General features: G+C 39.5%; 1 protein-coding gene across 4 annotated transcripts in view; it reads right to left on the bottom strand.

The window, feature by feature from the left end:
- The window catches only part of PTBP3 (polypyrimidine tract binding protein 3), a 110,570-nt gene that overhangs the window by 18,917 nt on the left and 66,660 nt on the right, over window positions 1-24,993 (bottom strand). For all 4 annotated transcript variants that reach the window (XM_062207749.1, XM_062207745.1, XM_062207747.1 and 1 more), the window contains 3 exons: window positions 18,566-18,730; window positions 14,725-14,835; window positions 12,480-12,654 (listed from right to left, as the gene is read on the bottom strand). In XM_062207749.1, coding sequence (XP_062063733.1) covers window positions 12,480-12,654; window positions 14,725-14,835; window positions 18,566-18,730 — 451 coding nt within the window. The remainder of the gene's footprint in view (window positions 1-12,479; window positions 12,655-14,724; window positions 14,836-18,565; window positions 18,731-24,993) is intronic.

Here is a 24,993-nt window from a genome sequence, read left to right as displayed (position 1 = left end):
ACATTTTTTTTTTTTATTTGACAGGTAGAGTTATAGACAGTGAGAGAGAGAGAGAGAGACAGAGAGAAAGCTCTTCCTTCTGCTGGTTCACTCCCCTAATGGCCGCTACAGCCGGCCCTGTGCCAATCCAAAGCCAGGAGTCGAGTACTTCCCCCCGGTCTCCCATGCAGGTGCAGGGATCCAAGCACTTGGGCCATCCTCCACTGCACTCCTGGGCCACAGCAGAGAGCTGGACTGGAAGAGGAGCAACCGGGACAGAATCCGGCGCCCCAACCGGGACTAGAACCCAGGGTGCCAGCGCCGCAGGTGGAGGATTAGCAAGTGAGCCACGGCGCCAGCCAAATATAGATTTTCTTAAAAACATAAAAGCGGGCCAGCGCCGCAGCTCAATAGGCTAATCCTCCGCCTGTGGCACCAGCACACTGGGTTCTAGTCCCGGTCGGGGCGCCAGATTCTGTCCCGGTTGCCCCTCTTCCAGGCCAGCTCTCTGCTGTGGCCCAGGAAGGCAGTGGAGGATGGCCCAAGTGCTTGGGCCCTGCACCCACATGGGAGATCAGGAGGAAGCACCTGGCTCTTGACTTCGGATCAGCGCAGTGCTGATCCCATTGCGGGGTGAACCAACAGAAAAAGGAAGACCTTTCTCTGTCTCTCTCTCTCACTGTCCACTCTGCCTGTCAAAACAACAGCAACAACAACAACAAACAAAACATAAAAGCTGACAATATTATAAAAGAATAACCAGTCCAAAAAGTCTAAAACTGAGTTTCGGTTTTGTCAGCCTCATGGGAGTGGCACGGAAGAGCAAATCCTATGGTTAGCCTACCAGGAAAGTCAAAAGGATAACTTCACTGCATTAGTCTATTACTATTAATTAAAGCCTAAAATAACCCCATCTACCCACACCTCCTACCCTCGGAAGACTACAAGTTCTCTTTGTGTTTAGCAGAAATAAGGGAGAAAGTCCCTGAAAATTCTAACCAAAAGGAAGCTCTTGGGAAAATTTGGAACACAAATTCACATTTCATTTCTTGACAGTCCAAAGGAACACTGAAGTGTGAATTTAGGTGGAAATTATCCCAAGTGCCGATCTTTAACATTGCAAACAAGCAGATTCTATTTCAAGAAACACAACTGATCCTAAGCCCCAACTCTAAACTAATTCTCCAAGTAAAACGAATAACTAACCCAAAAAAACAAAGGCAGAAACATTTATGTAAGCAGACAACGGGACCAGTTTCCTGTTAATGTGCCTGGGAAGCAGCATATTACCACTCAAGTACTTGAGTCCCTGCCACCTCTGTGGGAGACCTAAATGGGAGTTCCTGCCTCCTAGCTTGTTCTGGTCCAGCCCCAGCCGTGATGGCCAATTTGGGGAGTGAACCAGCAGATGAAAAATCTCTTTCTCTGTATCATTCTGCCTTTCAAATAAATAAATAAATCTTTTAAAAATTACAAAGATTTCTTTCCCAACTGAATTACACTGGCAACTGTGCTGAAAATTAATTGAGCATTTATGTTTGGATATATTTCTAGGTTCTCTTTTTATGCTTACATTGCACTCATGTGAGGCATCATTTAAAACTATGTTCACAGAGCTGGCTTGCACTGCGGTGAGTTAAGCCCCTACTTGCGACCTCATCACTCAAGATCAGAGCACCAGTTTGAGTCCAGGCTGCTCTGCTTCCAAATCCGGCTGGGAAGGCATTGGATAATGGCCCAAGTACTTGGACCCCTGCCAACTATGTGGGAGAACCTGATGGGCATTCAGGCTCCTGGTTTCAACCTGGCCCAGATCTGGCTGTTGCCAGCATTTGGGGAAATGAGCAAATGGAAGATAATCCTCTCTCTGACTTTCAAGTAAATAAATTTTTTAAAAAATAATCTATGTTTATAAGTATATTTACTTGTGACCATGCTCTAAATAGGTAAGTACTATTATTGTGCTTTTGATTCACATAATAAAGGAAAAGTAGTACAACACAATCAAAAATTTGCTCAAGTTTGCATAGCTCACAAATAGGTCCACAATAGGAACCCAAAATCTACAGTTCTTCACTACACTATGCCATGTAAAATAATATTGAAAGTGAGAAGTTCTTAGGAATAAATTTACCAACACCAAAAACCTCATATAAGCCTTTATGGAAAAAGTTACCGAACTACTGAAAGATGTAACACCTAGATGAAGAAACTTGCAGCATTCAAAGAATGGAAGACCCAATCCTGAAGATGTCAATTTTCTTGTATCTGATTTGTAAATTCACTGTAATCCCAAGAGCTTCTTCCGAGTAAATTTGTGAGTTGATCCAAAAGTTCATAACAAGCATATATGGCCAAAAGTTGCCAAAATAATCTTGAATATGGTAAAAATTACTATAAGATATTGAAACTTATGGTAAACAAAAGGAAAGATAAGTAACCCAATGGGATAATGTCCAAAAAAATAAGTTAAGGAAATATTAAACTGAAGTTATTCTGAAACTAATTTTTGTGTGTATTGCAGGATTGAGTAAATAAGTAAACATGCTTGACAATAATGGGAATCTGATTTCTCATTCTTGAAGCAGACAGCTAACATACAGAGATGCACATTATGAAGCACACACACACACACATGTCCTGGTCATGTCAATTTGAAGCACCTAGTATGGATGCCCTATTAGCAGTGAGTATATCTAATGCCTACATACTGATTTCTAAACACCACTCAGAGGAACCAGGTCTCATCAGACAAATGACTGGTTCCAGCACTGGATCAGGAAAGAGATGGAAGGTGTGAAATATCTTGTAACAGAAAGCAAGAGCATGCTCATATGAAGATGGGGGCATTCCAAAGAAAAATGGAAGCCAGTAAAAGGGCTCCCATTGGCCAAATGTATGACAATCTGAGTCTAAATTGAAAAATGATAGTAAGAAATTATAACCCATAAAATAAGAATGTATAAACTTATACTGATGTAAAATAGGTAAGAAAAAAGTTCTTTAGAATAAAATGCCAGTTAACATATGCAGAAGAAATGACGGACTTAGCAAATCACCATACCTCCACAGAAATAAAGTTTCAAAAATGAAAGATGAAAAGAGATAAGGAGAGGCTGGCACTGTGGCACAGTAGGTCAATCTTCTGCTTGCAAGGCAGAATCCCATATGGGTGCTGGTTGAGTCCTGGCTGCTCCTCCTCCGATCCAGCTCTCTGCTACGGCCTGGGAAAGCAGCAGAGGATGGCCCAAGTCCTTGGGCCCCTGCACCCACATGGGAGACCTGGAAGAAGCTCTTGGCTCCTGGCTTCAGATCGACACAGCTCCGGCCATTGTGGCTATTTGGGGAGTTCACCAGCAGATGGAAGACCTTTCTCCCTCTCTCAGTCTGTAATTTTACCTCTCAAAAAAAAAAAAAAAAAAATCCTAAAAATATCCAGCAAAATGATAATAGTAACAGATCACAAAAAAGAGAGAGAGAAAGAGACAGATAGATAGATAAGAAACATAATACTGGGACCAGCGCAGGTTAAGCCTCTGCCTGTGGCACAAGCATCCCATATGGGAGGCAGTTCGAGTCCTTGCCACTCCACTTCCAATCCAGCTCCTTACTAATGTCCTGGGAAAGTAGTAGAAGATGACCCAAGTGCTTGGGCCCCTGCACCCATGAGGGAGACCCAAATGAAGCTATTGGCTTCAGATTGGCCCAGCTCTGCCACTGCTGCCACTTAGGGATGGAAGACCTCTCTCTCTGTCTTTCTCTCTCTGTGTGTAACTCTGCCTCTGAAATAAATAAATAAATCTTTAAAAAAAAAAAAAAAAAAAAAGGAACATGATACTTAGAAAGTGTCAACTTGTAAATTCATTACAACGAAAAAAGCCAGTAACTTTATAGAGATGAAACCTAGAAGAAACCACTTGAATAAGTGATCAAAGAAAACACCACATACTAGGCCATAAAGCAAGTCTCAACAAATTCAAAAGAATCAAAATCATACCACGCATCTTCTCAGACCACAATAGAATAAAGCTGAAAATGAGGAACTCTGGAATCCTTAGGACATATGCAAACACATGGAGACTAAACAAGATGCTCCTGAATGAACAGTGGGTCATAGAAAAGATCAAAAGAGAAATCAGACACTTTATGTAAGCAAATGAAGATATCAACACAATATATCAAAACTTATGGGATACCGCAAAAGCAGTGTTAAGAGGGAAGTTTATAGTAATACTGCCTACCTACATCAAGCAATTGGAAAGGCACTAAATAAATGAGCTATCAATGCATCTTAAGGATCCAGAAAAACTACAGCAAACCAAACTCAAAACTAGTAGAAGAGAAATTAAAATTAAATTGAATCAGAAAAACATTACAAAAGATCAGCAAAATGAAGAGCTGGTTTTTTGAAAAAATAAATAAAACTGACACAACATTGGTCCAACTAACCAAAAAAAAGAAGAGCCTAATCAATAAAATTAGAGATGAAAAAGGGAATATAACCACAGACACCACAGAAATAGAGTCATCAGAAATTACTACAAAGAGTTGTATGCCAACAAACCGGGAAATCTATCAGATATGGATAGATTCCTGGACACATACAACCTACCTAAATTGCACTATGAAGACACAGAAAAACTAAACGGACCCATAACCAAGTCAGAAACTGAATCAGTAATAAAGGCCTTCCCAATAAAGAAAAGCCCAGGAACGGATGGATTCACTGCTGAATTCTACCAGAAGAACTAACTCCAATTCTTCTCAAACTATTCAAAAAAATTGAAAGCCAGTATTACTTTAATTCCTAAACCTGAAAAAGCTGCAGCATAGAAAGAGAATTACAGACCAATTTCTCTAATGAACACAGATGCAAAAATCCTCAATAAAATTCTGGCCAATAGAATTCAACAACATAAGAAAGATCATCCACCCAGACCAAGTGAGATTTATAGTATTTGTACTCTATAGATTCAATGCAATAGCAATCAAAATACCAAAGGCATTCTTCTCAGATCTGGAAAAAATGATGACACTCATATGGAGGTCCAGAAGACCTCAAATAGCTGAAGCAATCTTGTACAACAAAAACAAAGCTGCAAGTATCACAATACCAGATTTCTAGACATACTACAGGGCAGTTATAATCAAAACAGCACGGTACTGGTACAGAAACAGATGGATAGACCAGTGGAACAGAATAGAAACACCAGAAATCAATCCAAACATCTACAACCAACTTATATTTGATCAAGCAGCTAAAACGAATTCCTGGAGCAAGAACAGTCATTCAACAAATGGTGCTGGGAAAACTGGATTTCCACATGCAGAAGTATGAAGCAAGACCCCTACCTTACACACCTTACACAAAAATCCACTCAACATGGATTAAAGATCTAACTCTATGACCCAACACCATCAAATTATTAGAGAACATTGGAGAAACCCTGCAAGATATAGGCACAGGCAAAGACTTCTTGGGAAAGACCCCAGAAGCACAGGCAATCAAAGGCAAAATTAACAACTGGGATTATATCAAATTGAGAAGTTTCTGTACTGCAAAAGAAACAGTCAAGAAAGTGAAGAGGCAATTGACAGAATGGGAGAAAATATTTGCAAATTATGCAACTGATAAAGGATTAACAACCAGAATCTACAAAGAGATCAAGAAACTCCACAACAACAAAACAAACAACCACTTAAGAGAAATGTGGTGGAATGAGAAGGCCATGCCAAGATGGTTGCTGGCAAGCAAGCATCAGTTATTCAGGAATGGCTTTAGAACTCACCTGGCAAAGGAGCCTGCCTGGCAACAGGCTGTGATTGGTTAGGGCATAAACCACCCCTTGACAGGATTGGCTGCCTCGGCTGTATAAGCTACTGCACCAACTGAAATAAACGAGTCTGCTAGCTGCTCGCCTCTAGCCCTGCTTTCACCTGACTCCCAGTGTCTGTGTTGTGACTCTGTGCCTCCTGCCCCCACCATGTTTCTTCTCTCAGAATGAATCCACAGCAACAGAGATGGGCTAAGGACCTAAATAGACATTTTTCAAAAGAGGGAATCCAAACGGCCAACAGACACATGAAAAAATTTTCAGGATCACTAGCCATCAGGGAAATGCAAATCAAAACCACAATGAGGTTTCATGTCACCCTGGTTTGAATGGCTTACATACAGAAATCAACTAACAACAGATGCTATTGAGGATGTGGGGAAAAAGGCACACTGTTGGTGGTAATGCAAACTGGTAAAGCCACTATGGAAGACAGTTTGGAGATTCCTCAGAAACCTGAATATAGCCCTACCACACGACCCAGCCATCCCACTCCTTGGAATTTACCCAAGGGAAAATAAGCTGGCAAATGAAAGAGCTATCTGTACCTTAATTCACAAAAGCTAAGACATGGAATCAACCTAAATGCCCATCAACAGAAGACTGGAGAAAAAACTATAGTATATGTACTCTATAGAATACTATACAGCAATAAAAAAAAAAAATGAAATCCGGTCATTTGCAACAAAATGGAGGAATCTGGAAAACATCTGTTGAGTGAAATAAGCCAGTCCCAAAGGGACAAATATCATATGTTTTCCTTGATCTGTGACAACTAACTGAGCACCTACAAGGAAACCTGTAAAAGTGAAACTGACACTATGAGAAACAATGATTTGATCAGCCCTTGTCCTGACTGTCAAGGAACATCTTACTATTTTATGCTTTTAGTATTTTCTTTTTTTACTTAATACCATTGGTTGAACTCTTTAATTAAAACACAATTATTCTTAGGTGTTTAGGGTAACTGAAAATTGATCCCTGTTAAAAATAAGAGTGGGAATAAGAGAGAACGGTGATGTACAGTTTGGCACATGCTCACTTGGACTTATCCCTAATGGTAGAGCTAGAAACCAGTCAGGGGATTTCAATTCAATCCCATCAAGGTGACATGTACCAATGCCATCTCACTAATCAAAATGATCAGTTACAGTTCATAATTGATCATAATGATAGGATTAAGTGTTCAAGGGATCACATAAACAAGACTAGTTACTGCTAATACTAACTGATAGAACTAAAAAGAAGAACAATCCAACATGGGAAGCAGGATACACAGCAGACTCAGAATGGCAAATGCCCTAAAGAGCACTCTGGCCTCAGAATCAGCCCTTAAGGCATTTGGATCTGGCTAAAAAGCCCATGAAAGTTTCTCAGGCATGGAAAGCCAAGACACTGTGGCAAAAAAAAAACACCTAAATGAAAGATCTCTGGGAGTGAGATCCCAGTGGAAAGAACAGGCCATCAAAAAAGGAGGTACCTTTCTCTGAAGGGAGGAGAGAACTTCCGCTTTGATTATGGCCTTGTCTAAATAAGGTCGGAGTTTGTGAACTCAAGAGGCTTCCATAGCCATGGCATCTCATGACAAGAGCCTCGGGTGATTACTGACATCATAAATAAGAGTGTCAATTGTTAAATCAACAACAGGAGTCACTGTGCACTTATTCCCCATGTAGGATCTCTGTCCTTAATGTGTTGCGCCATGTGAATTATTGGTAAAACTAGCATTCAAATAGTACTTTTTACTTTGTGTGTCTCTGTGGGTGTAATCTGCTGAAATCTTTACTTAGTATATACTAAGTTGATCTTCTGTATATAAAGATAATTAAAAATGAGGCCGGCGCCACAGCTCACTAGGCTAATCCTCCGCCTTGCAGCGCTGGCACACCGGGTTCTAGTCCCGGTCAGGGCACTGGATTCTATCCCGGTTGCCCCTCTTCCAGGCCAGCTCTCTGCTATGGCCCGGGAAGGCAGTGGAGGATGGCCCAAGTGCTTGGGCCCTGCACCCCATGGGAGACCAGGAGAAGCACCTGGCTCCTGGCTTTGGATCAGCGCGGTGCGCCGGCCGCAGCACACCAGTCACAGCGGCCATTGGAGGGTGAACCAACGGCAAAAGGAAGACCTTTCTCTCTGTCTCTCTCTCTCACTGTCCACTCTGCCAGTCAAAAAAAAAAAAAAAAAAAAAAAAAAAAGAAGAAGAAGAAGAAGAGAAAACACCAAGAGGAGGGGCTGGTGTTGTGGTGCAGCTAGTTAAGCCACTGCTTGTCACACTGTCAACCCATATGAACCTATATGGGAGACCTAGATTATGTTCCTGGCAACTTCAGCCTGGTCCTACCCTACCCATTACAGCCCTTTTGGGAGTGAACCAGTGGATGGAAGATCTCTCTCTCTTCTCTCTGTCTCTCCTTCTTTCTATAAGTCTTTAAAATAAACCTTCAAAAAACACAAATACTGCCAGCAGGAATGGGATAAAGTGAAATCTTGTGTGTCCTGATATAACGAAGTGAGAGACTATTATTTCAGTGGTATTTCTGCCCCAAAAATGCATATACTAGTGAGGGAAAACCAGATACCACAATGAGGGTGGCATTCTATGAAATACCCTGTTCCAAATAAAAGCACTTGTAAGAGACAGTAGTCTGAATTAGTCTGAATACTACTCTTGATTTTTACTAGAAGAAAATCTGGTATAAAAGGCATTATTTTCACAGATAACAAAATTTTAATAAGATTATGTATTAGATAAGAGTACTATATGAGTTTTGACTTCCTGAATTTGACAATTAAAATGTATGTATGTCAGAATGATCTTAGTACTAGCTAATAATACAATATATTTAGAAACAAGGGTACCATGTCTGCAATTTACTCTCAACTGGTTTGAGGATAGCAGAAAATACACGCCCATACATAAATGTAGATATGTACATATACATACATTTATAATCAGATGAGACAGTAAATGTGGCATGCTTTTAATAACTAGGGAATCCAAAAGCAGAATATGAAAGAGTTCCTTTTATTCTTGCAATCTGAATATTAAAACCTTAGAAAATAAGTAGACATCTTTATGATCTCAGAGTAACAGAGAATTTCTTAAACATGAAAAAAGTACAAACATTATGCAAATAAATTACAGAACACTAATATCTGGAGTACATAAAGAATTAATAAACAAGAAAAAAGATAAACTAAACAAAAATAGAGAGAAGAAATTAATAGAACATTTACAAGGGAGGATGATAAATAAAAATGCTTTGTATCATGAGTAATCAAGAAAAGTAAGTGAAATCACCATGCTAACACATCATTACACATATGCCATAATGTCAAGAGTTAAAGGTCCAACAGAGCAGGTTTAAATTGGCTCAATCACTTTAAAAACAATACATATTATTAAATAGTTAATTTATGTACTCTTAATAATTCCTTTCCCATTTATATTCCCTAGAGAAAGCTCTTGTCCAGAGGACACATGCAAAAATGTTCACAGTAATATTGTATATAACAGCACCAAACTGAAGTAGTATATAGGCCTATGTGAATAGTAAAAAACAAAACAGGAAAAAATCAGAAAAGCAAGAGAATTATCATTAAGTTTGAGCCAACTATGGTTTTCTTGGGACAGAAGAGGGGAGCAGAGGGTTTCCTCAGTATGTGTACATATTTTATTTACCTGTTCTATAAGAATGGTCTCTATCACTAAAAGCAGTGAATGAGTGCTATGATTTCAGCCAAAGAAACTTAAAAGGGTAACCCTTAACAGAGAAAGAACAGCCCATAAGGTAGGAAGGTCAAGAGTGTGAATCTTCAGAAGACAAGGAGGGAATAATGATGTAAATTACTAGTGAGAGGCAGAGTAGAAGGACTTTCACACAATACATTAAAATGCATTATCTGTTAAATAAATGACTTCTCGTAGGATACCAACATTGTTTGGCAATAACTAAGGATTAATTAATAACAAAATGAAAAAGATATTTCATATACAGAAAATAAAAGTCCTAGTCATATTTTAAAAATTTCCTCTTCCCATAATGCAGAACACATTAATTAAACCAAGGGTACATATTTAATTATTGGAATTCAATAGTCAAATTTTGGCAAGTTTGAATTGGCTACAATTTCTATCATTTCTTACTAAAATGATAGTGAGAAAGACTTATGATTTAGCCAAATCAGACACACAGCTTAGGACAGGTAACATATAAAACACAAAAATTTGGTCAAAGAGACTACAATAGAAATTTTTACAACTTTAGGAATATGTATGGAATAATTCACTTGACTTTTTAAATGGTAAACAACAAAAAGTTTTTACTTTAAAATAGATATAATTGGGGCTGGCACTGTGGCGCAGTGGGTTAAAGCCCTGGCCTGACATGCTGGCATCCCATATGGGCACCAATTCTAGTCCCGGCTGCTCCTCTACCGATCCAACTCTGTTATGGCCTGGAAAAGCAGTGCAAGATGGCCCAAGTCCTTGGGCCCCTACGCCCAAGAGGGAGACCCAAAAGAAGCTCCTGGCTCCTGGCTTCAGATCGGCACAGCTCTGGCAGTTGTGACCAACTGGGGAGTGAACCAGTGAATGGAAGACCTCTCTCTCTCTCTCTCTCTCTCTCTCTCTCTGTGTAACTCTGACTTTCAAGTAAATAAATAAATCTTTTAAAAAAATAGATATAATTTCCTAGAAAATGTTAGACAATTATTTGGTTGTCTTATATCATTAATTTCCTCATCTGTTTAAAAAAAAAAAAAAAAGGACAAAATATTGCTGAAAGTCCAAATCAGCACTATTTTAAGTATTATTTGGAAAAGGAAAAATCACAAAACAGTAATAAAACAATATTTATCTAAATAATAAACCACACTTTTGAGAGATACACATCCAAAAAGTAGCATATATTAACTAATGATTAATTCAAACTAGGCCATTATTTTGCTTTATGTAAAAGCTTATTTTAAATAAAAGAGGTAAACTCTTAGAGGGTACATTTACAAAGATTATTTAAAAGGCTGTACTCTTATTAATACAAAATGTAACTTCTGAGATCGTAAGATGGACCTCCTAATGTTTTAAAAAATGAAACACGATAAAATAAATTCTTTTAAAAAATATACGAGAGTTTAGGTCCTTGATTTAAAATACTACCACTTAAAAATGTAAAAAAAAATACTTCCCTCAAGAGCACTTAGGGTAAAATCCTGTTAGTCATAAACCAATATACTTAAAATAAATGCTATTATAAAGGACTATTAATTTGAATCAAGTAGTTGCCTGCCTTACAAAAATGAGTAAAATGAGTTTTAGAGGGGCCAGAGCTATGGCGCAGTGGGTTAACACCCAGGCCTGAAGCACTGGCATCCCATATGGGCACCAGTTCGAGACCCGGGTGCTCCACTTCTGATCCAGCTCTCTGCTGTGGCCTAGGAAAGAAGTAGAAGATGGCCCAAGTCCTTGGACCCCTGCACCCACGTGGGAGACCCAGAATAAGCTTCTGGCTCCTGGTTTTGGATTGGCACAGCTCTGGCCATTGCAGCCAATTGGGGAGTGAACCAGAGGATGGAAGACCTCTCTTTCTCTTTCTCTCTGCCTCTCCTCTCTCTGGGTAACTCCGACTTTCAAATAAATAAATAAATCTTTTATAAAGAAGTTTTAGAAAACAAATTCTACCTCAATTTCAGACTATCTACTTGTTTTGCTAACTAATAAATACACCCTCCTGACACTAAATTTTTTTTTATATTTCTTTTTTTTATAACTTTTATTTAGTAAATATAAATTTCCAAAATACAGTTTATGGATTACAATGGCTTCCCCCCAATAACTTCCTTCCCACTCACACCCCTCCCATCTCCCGCTCCCTCTTCCATTCCATTCACATCAAGATTCATTTTCAATTATCTTTATATACAGAAGATTGATTCAGTATATATTAAGTAAAGATTTCATGAGTTTGCACCCACACAGAAACACAAAGTGTAAAATACTGTTTCAGTACTAGTTATAGCATTACTTCACATTGGATAACCCATTAAGGACAGATCCCACATGAGAAGTAAGTACACAGTGACTCCTGTTGTTGACTTAACAATTTGACACTCTTGTTTATGGTGTCGGTAATCTCCATTAGGTTCTAGTCACGAGTTGCCAAGGCAATGGAAGCCTTTTGAGTTCGCCGACTTTGATCTTATTCCGACAGGGTCATAGTCAAAGTAGAAGTTCTCTCCTCTCTTTAGAGAAAGGTACCTCCTTCTTTGATGGCCCTGTTCTTTCCACTGGGATCTCACTAGCAGAGATCTTTCATTTAGGTCTTTTTTTTTTTTTTTCTTTTTTTTTTCTTTTCCATGGTATCTTGGCTTTCCATGCCTACAATACTCTCATGGGCTCTTCAGCCAGATCCGAATGCCTTAAGGGCTGATTCTGAGGCCAGAGTGCTATTTAGGACATCTGCCATTCTATGAGTCTTCTGTGTATCCCGCTTCCCATGTTGGATCCACACTAAGATTTAATTACTGAGCACAGTTCCTTCTATGATTGTTCCTTTACTTTAGAAATCCTAAAGAGAATCTAGGAAGAAAAAGGCTAACTGATATACAGGAGAATAAATGAAACTTGTAACTCAGAAAACTTGCTTTGTGCCCTCAAAAGGAACTACTCACCAAAAGCAGCAGCCATAGGGGGTTCAAGGGATGGCTGACCATCACCAGTAGGAAGGTCTAAGCGAGTGAAGTCTCTGCTCTTGTCATTATTGTATTTCACATTAAGGCTGGTGAGCTTGGAGAAGTCAATACGCAGAGTGCAGCATGCATTATAGATATTCTGGCCATCCAGAGCCTAAAGTATGTGAAAAAGGGCTGATGTTTTGACACAAGAATAACACTGACAAATCAAATTGCTCTCACTTTAACAACAGTGGCATGTAGGTGTCAAGCAGTGAGCACTGAACTAAAAACCAAAGACTTCCATTTTTATGTCACTAATTGTTTGAATCTAAGGGAGAAAAAAGAAATCTTGTTTTTTATATGTAAGTAACAAAAATAGTACTATTTGCACAGAGATGAAAACAAAAATGTAAAAAGGCTTGGAAAATTACTGTATACTTATATTACAGAAGTACTAGCTAATGTTTAAATCTATTTTCAACTTTCATCTTAATTCATTCTAGTATAGTTTATATGGGTTAAGATAAAATAAAACCTTTCAGCCGGCGTCGTGGCTCAATAGGCTAATCCTTTGCCTAGCGGTGCCGGCACACCGGGTTCTAGTCCCGGTCGGGGTGCCGGATTCTGTCCCAGTCGCCCCTCTTCCAGGCCAGCTCTCTGCTATGACCCTGGAGTGCAGTGGAGGATGGCCCAAGTGCTTGGGCCCTGCACCCCATGGGAGACCAGGAGAAGCACCTGGCTCCTGCCTTCAGATCAGCGCGGTGTGCTGGCCGCAGCGCGCCGGCCATGGCGGCCACTGGAGGGTGAACCATCGGGAAAGGAAGACCTTTCTCTCTGTCTCTCTCTCTCACTGTCCACTCTGCCCGTCAAAAAAAAAAAAAAAAAAAAAAAAAAAAAAAAAAAACACACACACCTTTCTAAAATGGTACTTCGCAGAACTACAGAAACACAAGTTTAACTACCATTTCATATTTTTTCTCTTAAATTTATTTTGTGGGGTGGCATTGTAGCATAGTGGGTAAAGCTGCTGCCTATACAATGCCAGCATCCCATATGGGCAAGGGTTTGAGTCTTGGCTGCTCCACTTCCTGTCCAGCTCCCTATTAAAGCACTTGGGAAAGCAGCAGAATTTGGCCCAAGTCTTTGGACCACTGCACCCACATGGAGACCTAGAAGAAGCTCCTGGCTCCTGGACCGGCTCAGCTCTAGCCATTGTGGCCATTTGGGGTGTGAACCAGCAGATGGAAGACCTCTCTATCTCTCCATCTGTCCCTGTAAACTCTTTCAAAAAAATAAATAAATAATTTTTAAATTTTACTTTATTATATAGAATAATAAGCGAAGAGAAATTTGGAATCAGTTCTGACCAAAAGTCAGTAATCCTTCCTTTGGCTTACCAAAGTTATTTGTTGCTACTTACATTCCACAAATGCTCAAATTTATAAAACATATACAAGGAACCAAACTACATAAAAAAAAAAAATACACACACACACACAAAACCTCAGATTTACAATAATAATCACTGACAAGAATGTCGTGATAATGGTATAAGATAATATATGCAGGTAGACTATATAGCAAATAGAAAGGGATATTCCTAAGGAAATGTCAGACACTGCGTGCTATAGAAAACCTATCTTTAAGCCAAAATTAAAAGTAATTCAGACATGGATCCACAACACAATTTGGGATATGGACAGATCTCAATAGGAGATGTGTCTCGTACATCCAAATTGAATGTGAAGTTTTACATCTTGTTTTAAATGTCAGGCATTCATGCACTTACTAGAAGACAACATGAACAGATAGCAGCATATTTCCTAAGATTTAATGTCATCTCTAATTTAGTGCTCAACAAGAATGAATACTGGATATGGTTACAAAACAGTGAAATAAATCTTTGGCTAACTGAATAGAGGTAATGAAGACATAAGGGCAACAATAATTACACTATGTTAGAACACATTAAGAGTACTACTGTGCTCAACCCTAAATATGAAAAACAGGAGTGAGTCTCAGATCTATGAGTTGACAGAGATTTGAGAACATTTCTTATGAACAAAGATAAAATTTAGAAAAAATAACACATGAAATTATATATTTCAAAATTATTAATAAGATAAATATTGCATATATTTTACAATTTTAAGAAAAAACATGGTGAAGGAGAACAAGAAAGATACAAGAGCTTCCTTCAGGTGTAAATGAAGTAGCAATGAAAAAGACAGATCTTCATTACCATTTTGGCATAATGTGCATTCACTGGGTCAGCATACTGAAGCAAGGCTTGAAATTGATTATTCTTTGTAAAGGTGATAATCTTCAAGACTGTGCCAAATTTGGAAAATATCTGGAAAAAAGTTCACATTAAGTCAAATCTTAGGAAAATATTAAAATATTAAACTAATGTATCTTTATAAATACAATTTGGCTCATTAATCTCATTTTTAAAAGAAAAGTATTTTCTCTGTGAAAACAGTTATTACTGGGGCCAGCTTTGTGGCATAGTAGGTAAAGCCACTGCCTGTGATGCTGCCATCCCAAATGGGCACTGGTTCAAGTCCCAACTGAGCTACTACTGACCCAGCTCCCTGATAATGTGCCTGGGAAATCAGCAGAGGATGGCCCACGTCCTTAGGCCCCTGGACCTACGTTAGAGACCTGGATGAAGCTCTTGGCTTCTAATTTGGCCCAGACCAGCGGAGGGAAGATTTCTTTCTTGGGGCCAGCACTGTGGTCTAGTAGGTTAAGCATCTGGTTGTGGCGCTGGCATCCCATATGGGCACTAGTTCGAGTCCCAGCTGCTCCACTTTTGCTCCAGCTCCCTGCTATGGCCTAGGAAAGCAGTAGAAGATGGCCCAAGTGCTTGGGCACCTGTACCCATGTGAGACCTGCAAGAAGCTCCTGGCTCCTGGCTTCGGATCAGCTAAGACCCAGCTATTGCATCCACCTGTGGAGTGAACTACTGGGTGGAAGACCTCTTTCTGTGTCTCTCCCTCTGTCTGTAACTCTGCCTCTCAAGTAAATAACTCTTTTTAAAAAACTCTTTATCTCTCTGCCTCTCTTTCTCTGTACATCCATGTTCACAGCAGTATTTAATCACATCAGAACCTGAAAGAATCCATCCAAGTGGTGTCCATCAACAGATGAATGGACAAACAAAAGGTCTCACACAAATACACATACACATGTGTGTATATATATATATGTGTGTGTGTGTGTGTATCTATGTATGCATCTATGCATTTATATACACACACTTCAAAAACTTTGATGGAAAATGGTGCAAGTTTTGAAATCTATTCAGTTTTTTCATAATATGTCATTTTCCATAAACTTTTTAAAGGCCCCCCATATTTACAATTGACTATTATTTAGCCTTATAAAGGAAGAAAATGCCACATGAATAAACCTTCAAGACATTGTACTAAATTAAATATGCTAGACACAAAAGACAAAGACTGAAATATTTCACATATTTAAGGAACCTACTAGAGTCAAAATCAGAGACAAAAAGTAGAATGGTGGTTGCCAAGGGTTAGAATGGGGCAGAATTGGGGAGTTAGTTTTTAATGGGGTATGAGAGTTTAGTTCAGGGAGAAGAAAAAAGTTCTATAGACATAGAGTGTTTGGTAAAGACTGAAAAATGTGAATATACTTATGCAACCAAACTGTATAATTAAAAATGGTTAAAATGATGAATTTTCTTATGTATACATTTTTAAGGTTTTATTTATTTATTTGAAACAGAGGGTATACATATACAGTATGGTATACATACATGGTATATATACATCAACTGAGCATGCATTCTTCCTTTAATGAAGAAATAACATTAGACTCGTTTGTTAAAAGTAAAAAAGGGGAGGGAGGGTGTAAACAGTTATCTTCTCTCCCTTCCTCATACTGAAGCACAGAGAGGCAGAGGTTGAGAGAGAGAGAGGCTGGCACCACGACTCACTAGGCTAATCCTCCGCCTGTGGTACCAGCACCCTGGGTTCTAGTCCCTGTCGGAGCGCCGGATTCTATCCCAGTTGCTCCTCTTCCAGTCCAGCTCTCTGCTGTGGCCCATGAGGGCAGTGGAGGATGGCCCAGATCCTTGGGCCCTGCACCTGCATGGGAGACCAGGAGGAAGCATCTGGCTCCTGGCTTTAGATCGGGGCAGCGCACCAGCCGTAGCAGCCATCTGGAGGGTGAACCCAGGGAAGGCAGACCTTTCTTTTGTTTCTCTCTCTCACTGTCTATAACTCTCTCTCTTTCTCTCTCTCTCTCTCACTGTCTAACTCTGCCTGGCAAAAAAATAAAATAAAATAAAAATAAAAATAAAAAAAAAGAGAAAGAGAGAGAGAGAGAACTTCCATCTGCTGGTTCACTCCTCAGATGACAGCAATGGCCGGAGCTGCACCAATCCAAAGGCTGGAGCTTCTTCTGAGTCTCCCACATGGGTGCAGAGGCCCAAGCACTTGGGTCATCTTCTACTTCTTTCCCAGGCCACAGCAGAGAGCTGGATTGGAAGTGGAGAAGCCAGGACTCGAACCAGCGCCCAAATGGGATGCCGGCACCACAGGCCACCACAGCGCTGGCCCCATGTATTGTTCTAAATTCCATCAGATTATAATCCCTCACTAGCTTTCCATTACGTACAGGGTAAAACCTAAGATCCCTGGTGTAAGAAACACAATATTGCCCTGCTTTGCTTCTGAGACCTCATCTCCTGACAACTTTTACATCACACTATTTATATCAATAAATAAATGGGCATACTTCTCCAAACACATACCAAGTGATATAATACTTCTATATGCATGAATGTGAATTTCTCCCTTTCCTAGATCTCTGCATCTATGTTTAGTAATTTTACTTATCTTTTCCAAAATTCAATTCAGGAAGTAATGCCACCAGAAAATTTCTAGTAGACTCCAACTCTCTGGAGTTAATTCTCCTCCCAAGTTTTGCCCTTTTCTTGCCTTGTGTATTTATCTTGCTGTACTCTACTACATGTAGAGTACATATTTACATATCTGTCTCCTTTAATTGGACTGAAGGCTCCCTGAAGGAACACATCCCCTCTTTATCATTTGTGTATCATTAACTACAACTCCTGGCATATAAAAGATACAGAAAAAATACTTACTAATTGACAACTAATTATACTCTGAGACTTGGTGGGAAAATTATGGCAATATTCAATTTTTGAGATTAATTAAAAGATATCTCATTCGTGAAGTAATATAATTTGTGAAAAATGTGTACTTTGCTCTAAAACTTGGGATAAATTTATACTAAATTATACTACAAAATCCAATTGATATCCATTTAACTTTCAGATTTTGTTAGTGATTAGAATCTTTCTCTCATTTAACTGGACACTGACCTGAGGCACATCCTTACTGACTGGCCCTGAAATCTAGAACTGAAATCAAGAACGGAGAGGGAACTCCAGCCCAGGAATTCTAATATAGGATGCAAGTGTCTCAAGTAGCATATAAATGCATATAATTTCTTATACATATTTTTAAATCAAATACTCAAGTTAGAAAAAAGCTTCTCAAAAATTATCTCTAATTGACACTTTTTTTTAAAATTAACTTATTTATTTTATTTTTTGACAGACAGAGTGGATAGTGAGAGAGAGAGAGAGACAGAAAGGTCTTCCTTTTTGCCGTTGGTTCACCCTCCAATGGCCGCTACGGCCGGCGCATCTCACTGATCCGAAGCCAGGAGCCAAGTGCTTCTCCTGGTCTCCCTTGCGGGTGCAGGGCCCAAGCACTTGGGCCATCCTCCACTGCCTTCCCGGGCCATAGCAGAGAGCTGGCCTGGAAGAGGGGCAACTGGGATAGGATCCGGCGCCCCAACTGGGACTAGAACCCGGTGTGCCGGCGCCGCAAGGCAGAGGATTAGCCTGTTAAGCCACGGCGCCAGCCTAATTGACACTATTTCTTGTATGAAACAGATGAATAAGTGCTCATTATTTAAACCAACATATCAACCAAAAGCAACAACTTAAAAACCTTAGATACAAAACATCAAGTTATAGACACCACATTTGACTAAATTCTCTTAAGAGTAATCTTCCTTACCTGATGAAGAACTTCCAGAGTAACAGGATAAAAGAGGTTTTCAATAATTATTCGGAGCACAGGGCTCTGCCCAGGTAGGATGGTGCCTTCATTGGAAGGAGCTCCAGGAAGGGCCAGGCCTCCTGACTGGACAGCACTGACAGCCTGCAGGGCAGCTTGGGCTCTCTAAGGAACAATCCAAAGTCAGAATTTCTGATTATACAGAAGCATTATAGGAATTCTAAAACTCAGTGGATATGAAACAATATTAAGGAACAGAGATAAATAAAACAAACACAGATACAAAAATCTTCTATCTCATAATCAGTAAAGAGCCAAGATCGCCTTGCTATTATTACAATGACACAATTCAATTAAATTAACTTGAAGAAATTTGAGGACGCACATTGAGAAAAAAGGAAAATTTGCAGCTGATTTCTCCCAATTTTTAATAAAATAGCAAAAAGATAAATGAAAGTAACATTAAAGATTACCTAAAAATCACTTAAGTACCTCATCTTTTTTGCTGTCTCTTCTCTTTCCCTTCTTGAATAATTCAGGGCTAAAGCTTCTAGATAGTTCATGCACAAATAGGGAGGAAGAAAGCAGCTGTATTAGTTTGGAGTGCAGAAAAGAAAGGAAGGCAACTTGGCCAGGAGCATCAGAGCCCAAGCAAAGTAAGGAGAGCATCCCATGGTAGGGACGTCTGAGCAGGGGAAGTTTTGAGTCCACACAAGGGAAGAAAGGTATCTATGGGAGGAGAGGGTGGATGGAGTCCAGTGTTGACATCAGGATCTGAGTAACACAAGAAGTGTAAGGCCATTCAGTCCTGGTTCCTCTGCTTCCAATCTAGCTTCCTGCTAATGTGCCAGGGAGGCAGTGGATAACTGCCCAAGTACTTGGGTTCCTGTCACCCAGGAGGGAAGTCTAGATGGGAGTTCCAGGCTCCTAGGTTCAGCCTGGCCCAGCCGTAGCTGTTGAGGGTATTTGGGGACTGAATCAGTGCATGAAGATCTCTTGCTCACTATCTCCGCTTCTGGCCCCACTTTCTCATTCTGCCTCTCTAATACATAAGTAAATGTCTTATTATTGCTATTTTTTAAGAAGGGCATGTGAAGGAAGGGTGGCCAGGCCAGGAGGGTCAGAGCCAAGGGGAGCTTGGCTCTATACACAGTATAGGTAGCCAACAGAGTGAGAATGACCCAGGAAGGGTGAAGAGGAGGTCCTTGGATGGGCTAAGGATAAGGAGGCCATTCATCACAGGAATAGCCTGGAATAGGGTATCAGAGTCCATGCAAGGATACAAATTTCTAAAATCATTCTCCACTATAAGCAACCAGGGTGCTCTAAAACCAGCTGATTCCAGAAGTAGGGCAGGGAAAGCACAAGATGAGTATGGAATATTTATGGTTTTATGGAATTTTGTTCATTGGCTTTGGTTTTGTTTCACCAGAATGCCAGGAAGTGGTCAAATAATGATTGGAGATGTGTGCATAGGACATAGAAGTCAACATGAAGGGGTTCACATTAGCTAAACCTGCGACAATCTGAGCATCAAGATAATGATTATATGGGGCCGGCACTGTGGTGTAGTACGTTAATCCTCCACCTGTAGCGCTGGCATCCAATATGAGTGCCGGTTCTAGTCCCGGCTGCTCCTCTTCTTTTCCAGCTCTCTGCCACTGTCTGAGAAAGCAGTAGAAGATGCCCCTGGTACCCTAGCAGGAGACCCAGAAGAAGCTCCTGGCTCCTGATCGGCGCAGCTGTGGCCACTGTGGCTATTTGGACAGTGAACCAGCAGATGGAAGACCTTTATCTCTGTTTCTCCCTCTCACTGTCTGTAACTCTACCTCTCAAATAAATAAATAAAATCTTTAAAAAAAATGACTAACAAAAAAACCATCAAATAACAGGAAATCTTACATCCATAAAGATATAAAATGACACTTGATACTTACAATGTCTTGAATCCTGAAGTATCTTTCTACAAAACAATCTTCCTTTTTTTAATTACAGTGAACCTCTGTATCCTCAGGGACCATATTCTCAGATTCAACCAATTTGAAATGTGGTTATTGCAGCTGAGAGCTGGAACTTCATTTATTTTAACTGATATAAATTTAACCACATGTGGATAGCTAATGACTACTATATTGGACAACACAGCTACAAGGATATGCAGGAAAAAAATCATTAGTGATATTTTAAGTGTAGTAACTGCTCTGATTCTACTTGGATTAAAGTACCTAATCTCATCAAGACTAAGCATGTACAACCAAAGGTAAATTTAATCTCACTGACCTCTTTACTTCACTATGCTGTCAATCCTTTTTATTAAAAATGTTCTGTGTAAGAGCTTCCTGCTGCTAAGCACTATTGCCATTGTTGTTGTCCTATTCCTCTTCCTTCATCCCTTCCTCTTTGCAAAAACAGTACCATAGCATAAAAACCTGAGAAACCATGGTATGTACTTGTCCTAATCATTCTACAGTTTTCAAGATACTCTCTACTGGTACTTAATTAAGAGCATTGAATATAAAAGCTTCCTATGTAGCAAGCATGCAAGAAATGCTTTTGACACAAAAATCTGAGAAAATAACACCTGAAAAAAAAAAAACTGATGTTTTATGAGAAACTCTACAGTTTCAATTTTTAATAATGCAAAAAAAATTAAATAAGAAAATAAGCAGTGTAAAGATGAGTCTGATGCTTAAAATTTTAAGATAATAGAATTTATGTTATGGGAGGTAACTTTAAGATGTTTGGGGTGACACAGCACAGTAACTTGCCACCAGGTTCAATTTCCAGCTGCTCCATGTTTGATTCAGCTCTCCATTAATGCACGTGGGAAGGCAGCAGAAGATAGTTCCTGTCACCAACATGGGAGACACGCGTGGAGTTGTTGGCTCCTGGCTTTTGGCCTGGCCCAGACCTGCCTGTTGCAGGCATTTGGGGAGTAAACCAGAAGATGAAAGATCTACCTCTCACTCTGCCTTTCAAATAAATAAATTAATCTTTAAAAACAAGAAAGGAGTCTGGGCAACAAACTCTCTGAATTAGTTATATTAACTATTAGCAAAAAGAATAGCAGCAATATGATTTTTAATAAGATTTTTATTGAAGTACGAAAGGGAAATTCATTTCATTTGAACATTTAAACATGACTAGATATTATGAAGAAGGTATTTCTAAAACCAAGAACATAGAAATTAACATAAATAACTGCACAGATCTTAAATGTTCAGTTTGATATTTTAGGAATATCTGATGAAGGAAAATCTTCTCATGGTCATTTCTTTGCAAATTTATAAACTTACACCCATAAGGGTCAAGAAAAACTGTGTAAATGATAATGGTGACCATTAGCACAATCAATTCTTAAATGCTGTACCTAAGAGTATCTAAATTTTGTAACTATAATTTCAGTTTTAAATCACTCACAAAATACTTAATATTCACCTGATCTTCTGGCAAGTGTCTATAAGCTGGAAAGAAGCAACGTGCATGTTTTGGGGTACTTTGTTATTCAGAGAAAAAAAGAATGGAACATTAATCTATCAGCTTCCTGGGACTTTCTATATATACAAATAGGTATATTCAATTTTTTACTTATTATAGTTTATTGAATATCAATGCATAAAAATTGTACAAAAGCAACAAAATAGAGGCTGGCGCAGTAGCACAGTGGATTAAGTAACAAAATAGAGTATCAGGAAGAAGTCAAGGCTACCTAAGAACAAAGTAGGTCATTTCAGCAGTTTTAGCTGCCAAGCAACTGAGCTTTCTCACTATTTCCCTTTGGAATAATCTAGTCTTTCATAGTTTATTAAATTGTTTTTTCTTCTTCAAGATTTATACTAACATAATTAGGAATCACACTAATGAGAAAACTGAGGAATAAACATGAAGTAAAACTTAAGACATAAAATAAAACAAACAAAATACTCATAATTTTTTCAAAAGATCAGAGTGCAATATAAATTTATAAATTATCACCAAATTAATCTATAAAAATCAGTCTAATTCTAATTATGTTTTTGTTTTTGGGGAGGATGGCAAGAGTTCACAAAAAACAATTCTAAAATATACCCAGAGAAAAATATAAGAAATGCCAATTAGCTAATTTCTGAAAAGAAAGAGTTAATAGACAAGGCCTTGCCCTACAACATATTAAGCTATAGGATGCATTGAACTGGGTGTAGAAACCAAAAGCTACTCCAGATTGGAGAGGCAACACATACCATGTGAACAGTATACAAAAAGGAAGACCAAGCCATGGAAACAGAATGTGCAGATGCCTAAAAGTATGAGGCAAGGGGGCTTCAGAAGTTTGTAGAAAATGGAATTAAAAGATAAAAAATTTGAAATTTCATGCAAATTTTTATTTTCACAATACATATTTTCCATGACTTTCTCAATAGTGTCTGTGTGTGTGAGTGTGTGTGCACACCCACATGCACACACAGGCATGTTGTAAGCACAGGATGCATATAAAAAGGCAGAATGTAAAGGACAAGCTTCATATCAGAGGATGATAATAGGTTATTTTTAAAGTAAGGCAGGAAAATTAGTCTCTTGCAGTAAGAAAGATTAAAATCCTACTCTCATTCCCCATATCCAACTAATTCCAATATAACAAATATTTAAATATCAAGACAAAAAGTATTAGAAAAAGTATTAGAAAAAAAGATAATTTAAAAAAATTTTGCTATGGGGGCCAGCACTGTGGCTCACTTGGTTAATCCTCCACCTGCAGTACCGACATCCCATATGGACGCTGGGTTCTAGTCCCGGTTGTTCCTCTTCCAGTCCAGCTCTCTGCTGTGGCCCGGGAAGGCAGTGGAGGATGGCCCAAGTGGTTGGGCCCCTGCACCCACATGGAAGACCAGGAGGAAGCATCTGGCTTCTGCCATCGGATTGGCATAGCTCTGGCTGTAGCGGCCATTTGGGGGGTGAACCAATGGAAGGAAGACCTTTCTGTCTCTCTCTCTCACTAACTCTATCTGTCAAATTAAAAAAAAAAAATTTTGTTATGCTCTTTTTGAGCATGGTACCAAACTCAAAAACAATAAGAATGAGAAACTTAACCACACGCATAAAAATATTTTAAAAACTACATTAGGGCCGGCGCCGCAGCTCAATAGGCTAATCCTCTGCCTATGGCACCGGCACCCTGGATTCTAGTCCTGGTCGGGGCGCTGGATTCTTCCCGGTTGCCCCTCTTCCAGGCCAGCTCTCTGCTATGGCCCGGGAAGGCAGTGGAGGATGGCCCAAGTGCTTGGGCCCTGCACCCGCATGGGAGACCAGGAGAAGCACCTGGCTCCTGCCTTCGAATCAGCGCATTGCAGTGCGCCAGCCGCAGCGGCCATTGGAGGGTAAACCAACGGCAAAAGGAAGACCTTTCTCTCTGTCTCTCTCTCACTGTCCACTCTGCCTGTCCAAAAAAAAAAAAAAAAAAAAAAACTACATTAGCAGAGGGGCCAGTGCTGTAACGCAGGGGTTTAATGCCCTAAGCCTGAGGCACCAGCATCCCATAAGGGCTCTGGTTAAGGACTCAGCTGCTCCACTTCCGATCTGGCTCTCTGCTGTGGCCTGGGAAAGCGGTGGAGGATGGCCCAAGACCTTGGGCCCCTGCACCCCCATGGGAGACCCAGAGGAGGCTCTTGACTCCTGGCTTTGGCTCAGCACAGCTCAAGCCACTGTGGTAGGTTTGGGAGTGAACCACTGGATGGAGGACCTCTTTCTCTCTCTCTCTGCCTCTCCTCTCTCTCTGTAACTCTTTCAAATAAAAATACATTAAAAAAAAAAAAACCTACATTAGCAGAAAAACTAATGGAGACTGAAAAAGAGAATGGTAACTGACAGATGCTGGGGTAGAAAGGAGTGGGAGTCACTGTTTAATGAATAGGGGATTTTAGCTTGTGATGAGAACATAGTTCTGGAGATGGATGATGATGGTGGTTGTACAAAATGTGAATGTAATTAATGCCAGTAATGAAAAACTGAAAAAAAAAGAAAAAAGAAAAAAAAAAAAAACGGTAGAAACTGTAAACCTTAGGTTCTATATATTATACCACAGTTTTAAAAATCGCACTAACAGAAAACACTGTAACAAATGATCAAATAAAGGCCAGTGTTGTGGCACAGCAGGTAAAGCTGCCACTTGTGACACCGGCATCCCATATTTAAGCCAATGTAAATTCTTGTTAATGTGTCTGGGAATGAAGCAGAAGACAGCCTGAGTACATGAGCCCTTGTCACCCATGTGCAAGACTGAGAAAGTTCCTAGCTCCTGACTTCAGCTTGCCCAAACCTGGCTGTTATAGCCATCTGGGGAATGAATCAGTAAATCAAAGATCTCTTTCTCTGCCAATCAAATGAATAAATAAATCTTTAAAAAGATTTTCCCAAATGCCATTAAGCAAATTATCAAATAAGACAGTAAGATG

This window comes from Lepus europaeus, chromosome 12 (genome assembly GCF_033115175.1).
Source record: "Lepus europaeus isolate LE1 chromosome 12, mLepTim1.pri, whole genome shotgun sequence".
Lineage (NCBI taxonomy): Eukaryota > Metazoa > Chordata > Mammalia > Lagomorpha > Leporidae > Lepus > Lepus europaeus.
The sequence above is the reverse complement of the archived record's forward strand: the minus strand, read 5'-3'. Positions and strand labels throughout refer to the sequence as shown.